This window comes from Culex quinquefasciatus, chromosome 3, assembly GCF_015732765.1.
Source record: "Culex quinquefasciatus strain JHB chromosome 3, VPISU_Cqui_1.0_pri_paternal, whole genome shotgun sequence".
NCBI lineage: Eukaryota > Metazoa > Arthropoda > Insecta > Diptera > Culicidae > Culex > Culex quinquefasciatus.
Genome location: NC_051863.1, coordinates 199092366 through 199107812, shown reverse-complemented (window position 1 = coordinate 199107812; position 15447 = coordinate 199092366). Strand labels below are relative to the sequence as shown.

The 15447-nt window shown below is 36.2% G+C and overlaps 1 protein-coding gene across 2 annotated transcripts in view; it reads right to left on the bottom strand.

Annotated features, from left to right (window-relative positions):
- The window catches only part of LOC6031073 (putative sodium-dependent multivitamin transporter), an 89381-nt gene that overhangs the window by 36689 nt on the left and 37245 nt on the right, over window positions 1-15447 (bottom strand). For both annotated transcript variants that reach the window (XM_038263118.1, XM_038263119.1), the window contains exon 9: window positions 6655-6777. In XM_038263118.1, coding sequence (XP_038119046.1) covers window positions 6655-6777 — 123 coding nt within the window. The remainder of the gene's footprint in view (window positions 1-6654; window positions 6778-15447) is intronic.

Genomic DNA, 15447 nt, shown 5'->3' with positions numbered 1-15447 from the left:
TGACAGCGGGAACAGCATTGATATGGAGAAGATCGACAGCCAGAGAGTCCACTGTAATTATTTTTTATATCCAATAATTCTTATGTAGTATTGTCTGAGGAACAAGATGGTTACAAAATAAAAAAAATATCAAAAATAGGGAATGGGTGAAATTCAAGTTTGAACATTTTCAGCCCCTTTCTAGCCTATATTTGTCGTATGGTCATAAAATTCATTCAACAACCATTAACTTTTAGCTAGTGTCATCAGGGGTGACATTTGGTCTGGGGGATTAGATTGGGTCATACAAATGTCAGCATTTTTGTTTCACCCAATCTTACCCCCCAGATCCAATTTAACCCCTGATGACGGTACCTTAAAAAAAAAGCCTGAATGAGTTAAAACCTAAACCGCATAGAAACATTATTAGAAGGATTTTAAGGGTTAATACATTATTTCCATTGAATTTCTAAGACAATTACCTATGAAATGCAACCTAAAAAAAAGTATTTTGGTCAAATAAGTTGGAAAGTTTGGAGTAAAAGAAAAAAAATAGAAGATCGTTAAAAAGCTGTTAAAGGCTGTGCTAAAATAGAGCAATGATCAATGGCACCAAACTTGAGATTTCTATAAACTATCTATAGATGAATGTTCCCTCCAAGTTTGGTCCAAATCAGTGATGCTTAAGTCCAAAAGTGTATTCAATTGACATGTAATGACCCAAACATATTATAACACAAACAGCAAACAAATGCACTAAATATGAAAAAAGAAAAAAGTTTTGTTTTGACATTTTGAGTGTTTAGAACAAAAATTTTATAAAATAAAAATCAAAACTTTTCAAAGTCTGAGATGTTTTTCTTTTATTCGAAATTTCAAAAATCACTACTTTGGAAATCGTTTACGGAATGCATCTAGACAAAATATTAGCTTTAAATAATGTCAAAGATATTGTCTAAAAGAACTGAAGAAAAGTGCTCAGTAGGGTGACAATAAAAACAATCGACCTCAGATATACCCCCTGATTCCATTCTTTATGCGAAAATGAGTAGTTATCAAAATCGATTTAGGTTGGTGAAAAAAATCATTCCATACAAAAACGTTTTCTTTAAATCGCTATTGACTCTTTAGGGTTAACTCGGATCGGTATTGGGGTCTTCGTCAAAGATGTTTGTGATAAAATTTTACTCAAGAATTTCACACTTGACAATGATCTGATACATTGGCGGTATTTTTGCGTTTTTTTTTTTTTTTTCATAAACCGATTTGGCTCGAAATTTGCACAGCTACTTATTTTTACCTAAAGAATCAAACCAGGGGGTATCTCTCAAGACTCAGTTTTTCATGTCACCCTAGTTCACAGATTTTATGTTATAGAAATAGTAAAATTGGCATTTCAAATAGTATTTTCTTATTTCATTTTTTTAATTAGGGGAAATATACCCATTTTTATCACACTTAGCCATTCGACCAATTCTCATCACTATTGCCGTTTTCCGCTATTAAATCAACATTTTCAGATGTATCAACAATGAAGAGTTGCTTGCTCACTTTGATTTGAGCTATTTATTACTTTGGAACAGTCGAAAAAACTTTATTTAAGCTGTAATTCATGATCAAAGTGCTGATAGGCCGATAATAGAAATAGGCTGAGGAAGGGTGTAGTTCCCCTATCTAAAAAAAATAAAAAATAGAGGGTAAACAAACTTTGATAAAATTTCAATTTAAGAAGAATTAAGTGTATAAACAACATTTTTTGCAAAATCCAAACAAAAGGTAAATTTTGCTCTGTTAATATGATGACAAATATTGACTCAATCATTTTTCAACACATATGTTGCCCGCTATAAAGAATCTGAGTCAATTCATGCCCTAGATAGTTGACCACAGTTTCCCTGAAAATGAATTATGAGGCATAGTGATAATCCAATAAATCACTTCTTGCCAGATTGCAGTAGTAAAGTCGGTAAGGATAGATATAAATCAGCAAGTATTCTTGAAATGTGATTTTTTTTTCTTCCCATTTTAAGCACTTCAAAGAAGAAGACTCAATCATATAGTAATGATGGATGCTCGACAAGCTTGTTTTAACGGGAACTGTCTCAACGTTATGAAGCTTGGAAGAAATTGCAGAAGCCAGCTTTTCAGAACTTGTTTTAGTTTAGTCTTTTCATTGAAAGTAAAATCACAGCACAGACATTATTGAGCTGTCACAAAAACAAGTAAGGTTTAATTTATTAAGACAATGGCTTATTCTATCGCTGCTCAACCAACAACAAAAAAGAAACAAACCGAGATAAAACTATATTAATCCACGCAAGGTTAAAGGTGAAATTGAGCAAAAATCCAATTACATTCGAATCGTCACCTCGAATAATGACGGCGATATTCGAGTGTTTCTGGCGTGCACAAAAATCGAAAAGCACCTCCCCCGGTAGACACCTGACTGCAGTGTGCAGTTCCGGTCTATGCGGCGGCACCTGCTGGTTGGCCAAATCGTCGGACCGTATCCTTGTTCCGCGAAAGCACCAGCAGCAGCAGTCATGCTGTGAAATCGCTTCGAAAGTTCAGCTCGCGCGAAAAAACCCAATTTTTGAAAACAACGAGATTAATATTTTTTATCTCCAGCACTGAAAATTTTATGGGATTGCGGAACGGGAGAAAAAGTTCTAGCAGTCATCTATTGGCTCGGGAAAAAAAACCAACCAAGTGTCACCGGGAGAAGCGGATTTTTTGTTCTGGTTTCGGTTGGTTTTCTGTCCGCTCATTGGAGGTTGATCCGAACCGAAAACAATGGTGGCCGGCCATCCTCAATTCGCCATAACCCCGTTATCTCGTTTATGGAATTCGATATTTTCCAATACATTTGATACTTGCAGTCAGATTTTTTTCTGTCTCTCTCGATATTGAGCAGGACTTCCCGTTTCTCTGGTGGCCTCGGTGGCCAGCTGGTGTGTTGTGTTTGTGCCTCTCTGGGGCCCAGCCAAGGACCAACTCATCTCTCGACTCGGAATGAGTGCATTCCGGAGGGGCTCTCTACTGTTGACCATCGGTGCCGTTCTGCAAAGTGTTTATTCATTCCTAGATACGATCCAATTGATTTCATTTTTCTGCTTCACAGATGAGTTTGCTTTCGCGATTTTTAGCATACTGTAGTGAAAATGGAAACGTGATGAACTTGTCTAAGTAGTTTTCCATATCTCAGTAATTTTATAAAATTGGATTTTATGCAAATTTATTATTTTTTCAACACGATTATTCAACGTAGCTTTCCGAGATTCGAAAAATATTAGTTTTCGTTACAAGTGCTTCCGTTGTTGAACTTATAGCACTCATAAGAACTTTTCAGCACTCATATGATGCTGAAAAGTATTTTTGCAATTCCGTCGTGAAACTACTTACTTTTCCTGTCATTCTTGAACGACGAAATAGCCTACTTTTCTGTACCAAAAATAACAGAATCGAATAGCAACACTTTTCAAAATAAATGCTGAAAAGTTCTACTTTTCAGCACTCAAATGGGTGCTGAAAAGTTGAACTTTTCAGCACTTGTTTCGAAAAGTAACACTTTTTAACATTTTTTTGATTTAAACGATTTATTGACAAAATACATGAAAATTTGACATAAAATTTCACTCAGTGTGTGTTTTTTGGAATTACAAAAAATGTTGTATGGAACTCGTTGCAAAACTTGATTTTTTCAGCACTCTTCGTATTTATCCAAATCGGTGAACCTCGTTGGATAAATGTACGACTCGTGCTGAAAAAATCCTCTTTTTGCAACTTGTTGCATAAACTGCTATTCCAGTACTGTCATGGGGGCTGCCGCATTTGTATTGTTAAATTAATTATTATTATATTTTTATTTTATTTTGTTTTATGTTATTTTAGGGAAAGGTATGCATAAAATTTAAATATTTGAATATTTGCATGTTACACAACATTTTCTGAACAGTTTGGAGTTAACAGCAGTGTTAGGACTATAAAAAGGTCACAAAGCCTCTATATTCTATTCGTATGTTGAAAAAGGTAACTAAAATGTTTTTTAAAAAGCTGAGAATAGTAAAAAACATTTTTGCTTTTTTGACCTGACCTTTTCAGGACTCTGATATAGTAGTTCAACTTGTTGAATTGCAAGTTTTTTTCAAAATAAGTTGTACATTTATCCAAAAAGTAAAACTTTTCAGCATTTTTTGTGAAAGTGTTGCTATTTAGCAGTTCTCTACGAAATCGGGTTTTTTTTTCTTTAATTTTAATTTTTGTATTTTTTAATCCGGCTAAAACTTTTTTGGTGCCATCGGTTTGCTTAAACAAGCCATTTTACATCATTGTATCTTTTAAAGGAATTTTTGTTCATTTTGGTGTCTTCGGAAAAGTTGTAGGTTAAAAAAAATTGGTGATTTTTAATTTTACTTTTTGTGACTAAAACTGTGCAGAAACAACAATATTTTTATATTTTTTATTTCCTGATATGTTTTAGAGGATATCAAATGCCAAATTATCAGAAATTACCAGAATGGGCAAAAAATCTTTGATCGAGTAATGATTTTTTTATTCGATACAACTTTTTTCAAACAAAATAATGAATGCTTGGCCCTTTTGAAATCTTAGTCTTGATTTTCAATTTTTCAAAATATTGTATATGTATATACTGTAATATTGGTAAGACTTAGAAAACATCAATTTTTCTGTTTTTAAACCTTTGCATGGCAATATCAAGCAACTAAGTGTCGTATCAACAAAGTTCAAAAAAGCAAAGTATAGAGTTTTCTCAGCTAACCAAACTATTTTTTTCAAGAGTGGGCAAACATGGGCACTTATTTTAAAAAATGAATAACTGCGACTATTTTGAAAAAAAGTTACCTGAAAATGACCATAACTTGCAAACGGTGCACATTATCAAAACTTCACTAAAGTACCTGCCAAATTTGTATGGAAAATTATATGAACGAACCAATGATGCAAAATGGCTTGTTTGGGCATACCGAAGGCACCAAAAAAGTTTCGGCCGGATTAAAAAATACAAAAAAATCGAATGACCGAAATCTCAGAGAATTGCTTTATTCGATTCTGTCAGAAAAGTAGGCGATTTCGTCGGTCAAGAATAACAAGAAAAATAATACAGTCGTCTCTATGGCTGTCTATCTTCTCGATATCAATATTGCTCCAGCTGTCAAATAAATTCGACAGTCCCATCAATATCGACAACGAGAGAGTTGTCTACCAATTGACACTGAGAGTACTACCAATCTACATTGTTTTTCTGTTTGAGTTGACGCGTCAAACTAAAACGTTTCAAAGTTGTTGTTGGAATTGCATGAAGAGTTTATCAATTTGACAGCGCCTTGTTAAATAAATATTCGATTCGTGCTTAGAAAATCCTCAATTTAAAACTTTTTTGTGAAAATTACTATTTTTGGAGAAAAAATCATAAATTTTGTGAGATAAGTCTGATTCACTTAAATGAATTATGTTGCATCAAGTTTTCGAAACGGTTGCTCATGCGGTAATTCTCTACTCAGCTTGATGGCAGATGGCCAATTTGAACTAGTTTTCCCGACGTCGAAGCTAGGTTGCTCTCCAAGGATAAAACTCATCTGCGCTTCAGTGTGAGTGATTTTACCTATTAATGAAACCCTGTAACTGTTCGAGTGCAACCTTCCTTTTCAACGCTCACAGCTCGCTTCGCTGCCTCTCGGTGCTTCCAATATGCTAACGGCAGATCAGGTAACGATAAGCTTCTACTGATGGAATGATTTATATTTCTCAATGGGGATCCCGTTTCTGATCGATGAAATGAGTTTTTTTTTTGTTCATGCCATCCACCTTCAGCAAAGCTTATTCCCGTTTTCCCGATGAGAAAGCACACTCATTCATATGAGTCGCTCTCTCACCCTCATACTCTATTTCCCTTTCACAAAAATGTTATTCGAAATCACTCGAGCGTTTAATTCGCAAAGTTTTGTGTGACTGACGAAAGGTGAGGAGAGTGTCTGTGTTTATGATGAAGAGGTGAATAAGGCGAGTCATCGGCATCATCATCTCGCAAATTTCTGGTTAACTTGCAAGGAAGTGGATTTGAAGAGAGTGTTATGGGATGCCATTTCTTATCACTTTTTGTGAATTTTGTTGGAAGTGGAAATTAATGTAAAATGTGTATGCTGCATAACACATAAAAAATACTTCCTAGAAACAATCGCTTCCGGTTCGCATTCACTGCTAGGATCCAATGCACGCACGACAATATCAGACACTGACATGATTTCACGAGATGGCATCGATATTGGTATTAGCTTTTTCCAATATCGCTATGTTACAACGGGACGGATTACATGACACAAGCGATGCCATTATATTGTAATGTTCTTTGCACCGAGGGAAAAATAATGATGAACTTGTTGGAAATATTCAAACTAACTGTTAAGTTTCGGTACATATTTTGCGAAACTTTACAACTTGATATCGTTAAGTGAACTATAATGTCAAAAATGATTTTAACAGTGTAGGTAACCAAGAAGCAACTCGACGAGATAGACAAAGACACTGACAAAGAACAAAAACAAGGAAGCATGCTTCCATATCACTGGTTATTAAATTTGTTAGTGCACGTTGAAATGCACAAGGAAATAGGAGCAGTGAAACCTTGAATTTCAAAGCAAACAGCTTTCAACTTACCCCAGCGACATCCACTTGGCGTACTTGGAGGCCTTCTCCGGGGGAATCTTCAGGCCAACTCCGGCCACCAGAATGTCCTCGCACGTGACGGCCGACAGCGAGTTGAGTGCAGCAGCAACAGTTCTGCAAAGAAACCCAAAAATGTTTCAATCGTAAAAGACAAGTACACGCCATTAGCTGGAAACCTCCATGACGGATGCATCCGGCCACGGTTTTGACGGTAGGTTAATAAAATTTAGAACCAAACATAAAACGACAGGTACAGGCTCATTTAAATTTAACGTGTTATCTCGTTTCGCTCTCTGGAAAGCTGCGTTTGAACCGACGAGCGAAGACACGACAGTTCATTTTATCTCAAGATGGCAGCTTTCAAGAAGCTCTGGCACTCACACGTGCACGCGATACTTGAGTAACGAACGCAAACGTAATTATCATAATAATACCTTCAAACAGTCGCACTTGACGTAAAAGGATTGTTTGCGAAAGCACTCAGAGTTGCAATCAAAGCCGTGAACGGTGAGGGCAAACTTGTTGATTTTGAGAGTGAAAGTCAGATCCGACAAAACATTACGGGATTTATTTACCCAACAGAGATTGTTTGCATAGAAGCATGTAAACATCAAACAACATTAATCCCAGAAAAAATCCCCAAGCAAACACACCGTGCGCTCAAGGTGACAATAACAAACCTCAGGAATTCAGTCCACATGCTTCAGGACACCAAAGTCTGAGAAAATTTGCGTCTTTTCACGGCGAAGAAGACCTTCAATGATGGCACTCTCCTTAGCATTGTACCGTAACAAGACCATTCTGCTCATTTTGCACGAGAAAACGCTCCTTCTGACAAACTTGCTAACAAAAGGAGTTGAGCAGATGGGGGCGGAGGAAAATTTTATTAACATGTTAATGGGATTCTTCTTTTTATGCAATGCCGTTTCGTTTGAAAATGTATTCCATCTGCCAAAAATAATTGCTCGTTTCGCGAGTGAACTCGCGGCCAAGCGTGTGTTTCCACTGGTGGTTCCGTACTGGCAATAAAAATTGCGTTTTATTCGTGGTGAATGAGGTATAATTCAAGTGCAATGATTTGCACTTATAGTTTGAATTTAAAAAAAAAAACGATTGAGTAAATTTTTATTGAATTAATCAATTGCTGATGAAACACTCGTGAATTGTGCTACATTGAACGAATCGTTCACATTCATTTTACACGTTAATTGACATTCATCAAGCGATTTTAACGAAACGAGTGGTACGTGCTATCCATATGATCGGTTTGTGAGCGGACGCGCAATTGGTCACGCTTGCACGTAGCATCATTTTATTCGAGAGTGTTGTTGAGTGGTTATTATTTAAATTTCAGCTATTAAAATGTAATAGTGCTCTGTTCTAAATCATTTTTTATCACAATTGAAGTGCTAAATTCGTTTATGAGTACTGTTCAAAACCATTTCGATCAACTTAAGTACACTTTAATTGTAAAAAAGGATTGCCAAACTCAACAAATTTCGTTCAATTCCTTTTTCTCTAATGCACTTTGAATTTCCTGGTTTTTTTTTATTTATAAATTCTAAGAAATTTTATAAACATTAATAAATGTATAAATACACAAAGCTGTTGCAAATATCATTTAAAGTTTTTGCTATATTTATTTTTTGTGTTTAAAATTCAAAGTTTCGATTTTCCAAAATAAAAAAAAATTGCGATTTGCGTGAAAGTTTGTCCTTTGGGGTAATGTTGGTCCTTGATCACAAATCTGATGTCATTTTTTTGATATCTCGGTTGGGTAGCCTGAAATGGTGATAGTTTGGAAATTTGGTGTCAAAAGAAATTTTATGTAAAATTTGACGGCGTAACTCGTGATGATTGATGATTGATGAAACCTCTTATGTTTACACATTTTATAGCCATTCCACGTCAAACAGGAAGTCTACAAATCAAAAGTGCTCCGATTTGGCTCAAATTTGACTCAAATAATTAGACCCCTTTTTTTGTTTGGTGATTAGGGTGCTCCAATCAGGAATAAGGTGGTCCCAAAAATTGCATTTACATCGATTTTCGCAAAAAGCACATTATTCAAAAAGTCTTATCTCCGGAACGGATTAACTAATTTCAGATCGCCCCATTTCAAAAGCAAGGTTTTAAGTTGAGCGTTTAAGGAAAAATATGAGGATGTTTGAAAAATCTAGCTGAATATTTGAAAAGGTCCAATGAAAATTTAATTTGCTGATTTGAAGGTCTCGGGACCAGATAGCTCATATCTGAAAATATTTTTCCCTGATTCCTTGTAATATTTTACATAACATGTCCAAAAAATCAAATTATTCGCTCTACAGCATTGCCTTGGCGTTCTTGTTTGCGAGATTCCTACTCGAACTTGGTGTCCGAAGGCTTGATTGTTGGGGCATTTGCAAACCTCTTTTTACACCTAAGCTCCCAACTACCCCGGGATTCGAACTGACGACCTTTGGATTGTTAGTCCAACTGCCTACCAGCGACTACACAGAGGCAGGACCCAGGGAGACGACTCCTACACCTGGATTGAGCTAACGACCTAACCCTCTAGGTTAGATCGGGGCCAACATTTACTTCCCCATCCGACGGAATAACATATCCAAACATTGCTAATATGTATTCAATAATTAAGACTATTTGGAGATATGATTTTTTGAATATAAAAACTAGGTTTTTCGACGCGCCGCGGGCAAATGACGCAAACGGGCAAATAAACTTTTTTCACTAAAACTGCGATAACTTTGAAATTTCAGCAAAGACCTATGCATGTAAGGGTACCAAAAGTTGCGTCTTTCAATTACGTATGTATGTATTTTTTAAGTCAATTGTCTTATTGTTAAATTTTCAATGTGAAAAATAAATTTGTGAAATTTTATGATCTATGCAAAAACATTTCAAAAGGGCCAGACTTATATGGGATGACAAATGACGTAAGGAAGCTCCCACAAAGTATGAACCAAATCAAATAATACAAAAAGCACTTAATCGACCGATTCTTTAGTAAATTACTCAGATATGATAGAAAAATAATGGATTTGCGATTACAGTCAAATTAGCATATTTTTGGACCACCCTAGATCAAAACTTCTTGCAAATTTTGAGCCAAATTGATGCATTCTTGATATGGATCCTGCGGGTTTGAAGTGGAATCGCTTTGTTAACCTATCTTTGATTTTCGAATCATTTCACCAACAAAATTAAGCTGCAATTTGGGCCAATCCGAAGAAATCGATGCAATTTAACGATTTTTTCGTTGACTCTGTATTTTATGACCACATCTTTCACTCTTCTAAAGCTCCAATCTGCATTCTATCACCTTCTAGGATCACGCAAAAGCGCACCAGCCCTCTCCGAAAGGCGCAACAATGTGCGGGGGCCTGAGTTTTATGAATTAGCCATAAAACTGATTAATCGTGTCTATTAAAAAGTTATCAAACTTTTACCTTCCACTCTCGTTGTTGCCATGAAGACATTTCAAGCCCAGGAGGAGTGTGGGATAAAATCATTAAACGCACTGAGCCTCTCGTTGACACCGGAGAAGGGCACTTCCCGCTTTCCTATCGAACGATGCGCATCACTTCCAGCGATACTTGCGTCGTCCCGCCGGGGATGATGCCAAAGTTGATGAATAAGTCATCAAATGGAAAAGTTGCGGCTTCGGTGGAAGTTGATAGCTTTATCTGTCTTCAATTTCCGGCGGCGGCGGCGGCGGTGGATCCGGAAAGTTTAGCTTTTGAGGGGAAATGGGTTGAAGGATGTGAACGAGTTGATTTTTCAATTTTAATATTTAATTTCATAACTTTTATGTCAGAAGAAAGTATGGAAACAATACGTTAAAAATTCAGAAGCGAGATAAATGGCTTGAAGTGAATATTGTTGAATCAATACCGCACAAAGTGATTAAGCTTAGCTGAGGGGAGAACTCCAACGCAATGAAACGCGCCTTTCCCTTTATATCAACTCCTGGTGGGACCACCCTCTCCCATTTGAGGTGTGCCTCGGGGTGAAACTTTCACCTATCTTTAACGTCGTAACGATGATGATGATGATGGTGATCACTATGAAGGATGCCAACCCAGGCCAATCTGGAGAGCAGAGGATTATAACTGGCTCCCACCTGGGGTGGCAGCGCACCACCACCAGGTAAAGATGGGTGGCAAGCTCGAGTGATTTAATGAGGTGATTATCGCCCGGAGTTCGATGAAAACGAACGGCGAATCAGTGGGGACTGTCGTCAATAAGGTGAGTGATGATCAAAGTTAGAAACAGATTTGGCCCGATTGGCTTTTCTTGTGGGGGGAAGGTTGGTGTAATAAGACGATTGCAGCTGGAGAATCCGTTTGTTTTTTTTTTTTTACTATCAGGAAAATTTGAAGTTTTATGAGTTTTCAAACCAATATTAGAATTATATTTTCAACAGACTCCACACAAAGCAAACATGTGATCTAATTATTTAGTTAATAAATGGAAAAGCGCTCTTCCAACAGTAAATTCAACGACGATTGCTTCATAATGCTGATTACATGTGCAACCACAACGTGCGGGGCCGTAACCACAAAATTAATAATCTCTCCAGAACCTAAAATTGACAACCCTCGCCATCCTCCAAACCCACATCAACCATCACTCAAAGCAGCATCCTGCAGGTATTGACACAGATTATCACCGCACACTACTAATCACCCAATCTCTATGGTTGCACGCAGATCAGTTTGATTACTTGCCATTGGCACGGGGAAAATTAATAATTTAAAACTTTCATCACTAACAATCAACCACCCACTCGAACAATATTGAAAACCTGTGCCAGATTGTCCCCTTCTGGATGAATGGGTGTAACCGCTTCGTTCGCCATTCACACGCTGCGACGGATAATATGAATTAATTAAAACCTAATCAAACCGATCGTTTTAGGAAAGGGTAGGTAGCGAGCGAGGGAACCCGACGTGGTGTGGAATTTTCACGCTACAGAACGGACAACCGCGCAGCCACCATTTCCGGCGGATCGGTACACGCATCAACCGGAAAATAAATTAATCAATCTCCTTCTTGGACGACCCATCAGTTGAACGGGTTTAAAATGATGTTTTGAGAACGGAAAACAATTGTTTCATTTTTTGTTAATTTTTAAAAGAAAACTATTTAACACCTATTAAAACTTCAAGTCGTAAAAAAAAGTTTTCTTCAAAGAATATTATGATATTCTGAATATTCCGTGTCACGATAGACTTATAAATACGAACACGAAATTTTCACAATCAAGAAAATACCGGAAAGTCCGGAAACGAACCCAACACTCAAGTGGATCAACAGTTCGGAGAATCCACAGATAATGACATGTGCGCAGCAAAGTGTCAACCGCGTATGGAATGCTCACACTAAATCCAATTAAATGAGATATTTCATTCAAGCTCCCCGCGCACAATCCCTCATTTTCCACGCAATTTTCCACCCGAAAATCCGCACTCAGCGCAGTAAATTGAGCACGCATCTGTTCCCCTGTAACGAAGGGAGGTATTTTTCGATCAAAATTAATTGAAACCGAATCGATCCGGACGCGGCTCTCTGGTTCGACAGCTTTTACAGCCTCGTAATTAGCGTGGGTTCTACGTGTGTGTGTTTTAGAAAATTTTCATCTCCATCGCAATTACGGCGGAATTTTCCAAGTGATAAGTTCAATTTCGGCCTACGCACGCTAAATTGAACCCTCCACCGTTGTGGTCGGTTCCATATTTGCGGTTAATTAAAACAAACCTGGCCCGACCTCGGAACGCCAGCGCCACTTTTGCACATAAATAGCCCTCGAATTAATTAAATCAACTTTGGATTGAAATTTCCGATTATTCAACATCAATTAAAATGTTATTACTGGTTGGATTTTTCTGGGCGGCAGAATCCTATCGAATGCTCGTTAAAATGTAAAACGAAATGCTTGTAGATTAGTGTGGTTCACAATCCGACTATCAAAATCATGTTTTCTTAAATATCTCTTTTGTAAAATAAGACCCCGAGAAATTACACGGTTTTTCGTAAAAAATCTGAATACCTTAAATTTGTTTAACATTTCCGTAAATCTTCAAGATTTTACAATAATTTAAATCTTTCAAATAACAACAATTCATATCTTTTACAATATTCCTTGCAACTGCAGTGATCGTGTCATTTTTTCGCAATTGCATTTTGGGCCAAACTGAGTTGTGGACAATTTGTTGTGCAGATTTCAATTTTCTATTATATTTTTTTTTTTCAGTTGAGCAATTCTCTATGAAATCGGCTGATTTCGACCATTTTTATTTTTTGTATTTTTGTATTTTGCTCACCTCAATGAGGAAAGGCAATAAAATCACTCGAAAAATGAACTTCTTTATTCAACCTCGTAGACCCACCTTCACGCATACCTATCGACTCAGAATCAAATTCTGAACAAATGTCTGTGCGTGTGTCTGGATGTGAGTCCGTGCACCGAAAAATACGCACACGATTATCTCAGGACTGGCTGACCCGATTTGGACCGTTTTGGTCTCATTCGATCCGTCTTGGGGTCCCACAAGACCATAGTAAATATTATGAAGTTTAGAAAAGTACTTCAAAAGTTATGCTAAACTTTGAAAGATTGTAAAAAGGGTGTTTTTTGTAAGAAAACCCGTCATGCTATACATTGTTAGAAAGGTATTTAAAAGAGTGAAGATTTGACAACCCCATCAAAAGTTATAAGCACTTAAGTGTTATTTGTACACTTTTTTGAGGCTGGATCTCAAATATTTTTATGAAAAAAGTTGTCCAGATATATCATGCGATACATCGTTGGATAGGTAATCAAAAGATCTTTCCAACAAGCTCAAAATATTGAACATCTGACAACCCTATCAAAAGTTATAAGTACTTCACAAAAAAAAATGATGGTAATATTCATCAGGAAATGGTGACAGATCTTGTGGCGAAAAAAAATTGTAATATTACATCAGGAATTGGTGAATTTTCATCAGTTTCTGATGAATATTCATCAGGCTCACGTTTTTACACATTTTTTGAGTAATATTACTCAAAAAATAAGTAATATTCAACCTACCAAATTTTCAACATTCCAAAATTCAACTTTTTTTTGCTGTGTTTAGTGTTTTAATACACTTTTTTGAGTGTATTAACTTTATAAATGCGAGGAAGGCACCAACCACCTAAAGGTGGATGAGGTAACGTTTTTGTCATTGATTCACCCATACAAGTCTCCATACAATTTTGGCATCTGTTCATACAACAATGGTGCGTAAAAATTTGTAACTTTTCAATAATTTTTTGATTGATTAAGTGTCATTGGCAAAGTTTTAGGTATTGATGAGGACAATACAGAAAAATATAGGAACACGGAAAATGGTGATTTTTGAATTTACTTTTTTTTACAAAAAAAAATAATTCTCAAAATCCGTATTTTTGAACTTTTCTTAATTTTTGTATATGGTTTTGGCCCCTAAAAACCATGCATCTTTTAAGCTATTCAGAAGTATGGACCAAAATTTTGACGACGAGTTATGATTTTTCTTGTACTTAACATTTATGTATTAAAAACATTTGAATTATTTATTCGATAAAAAAAGTCCTTTTTAAAACAAGGTTTTGCTAAATGTTACCAGTTTATGATATTTTTATTAGTTTCAAGCACAACCTTTTTTTCCAAATTGTGATCGTTGTGGTAGATAAAAAGAAGTTATTTTTTAAAAGGATTATGAAAAACATAAAGATTCGTCCTTATTTGGTAAGGTTTGACGTTTTGAGAATTGATAATTTTAAGATATGGGTAATTCTCCGCCAACTCACACAGCAGTTGCCCCGACCCCTCTTCGATTTGCGTGAAACTTTGTCCTAAGGGGTAACTTTTGTCCCTGATCACGAATCCGAGGTCCGTTTTTTGATATCTCGTGACGGAGGGGCGGACCCCTTCCATTTTTGAACATGCGAAAAAAGAGGTGTTTTTCAAAAATTTGCAGCCTGAAACGGTGATGAGATAGAAATCTGGTGTCAAAGGGACTTTTATGTAAAATTAGACGCCCAATTTGATGGCGTACTCAGAATTCCGAAAAAACGTATTTTTCATCGAAAAAAACACTAAAAAAGTTTTAAAAATTCTCCCATTTTCCGTTACTCGACTGTAAAAAATTTTGGAACATGTCATTTTATGGGAAATTTAATGTACTTTTCGAATCTACATTGTCCCAGAAGGGTCATTTTTTCATTTAGAACAAAATTTTTCATTTTAAAATTTCGTGTTTTTTCTAACTTTGCAGGGTTATTTTTTAGAGTGTAGCAATGTTCTACAAAGTTGTAGAGCAGACAATTACAAAAATTTTGATATATAGACATAAGGGGTTTGCTTATAAACATCACGAGTTATCGCGATTTTACGAAAAAAAGTTTTGAAAAAGTTGGTCGTCATCGATCATGGCCGTTCATGGTCACCCGCGACAGACACGGACGACGAAACAAAGAGAAACGCAAAAGTAACTTTTTCAAAACTTTTTTCGTAAAATCGCGATAACTTGTGATGTTTATAAGCAAACCCCTTATGTCTATATATCAAAATTTTTGTAATTGTCTGCTCTACAACTTTGTACAACATTGTTACACTCTAAAAACAACCCTGCAAAGTTAGAAAAACACGAAATTTTAAAATAAAAATTTTGTTCTAAATGAAAAATGACCCTTCTGGGACAATGTAGATTCGAAAAGTACATTAAATTTCCCATAAAATGACATGTTCCAAAATTTTACAGTCGAGTAACGGAA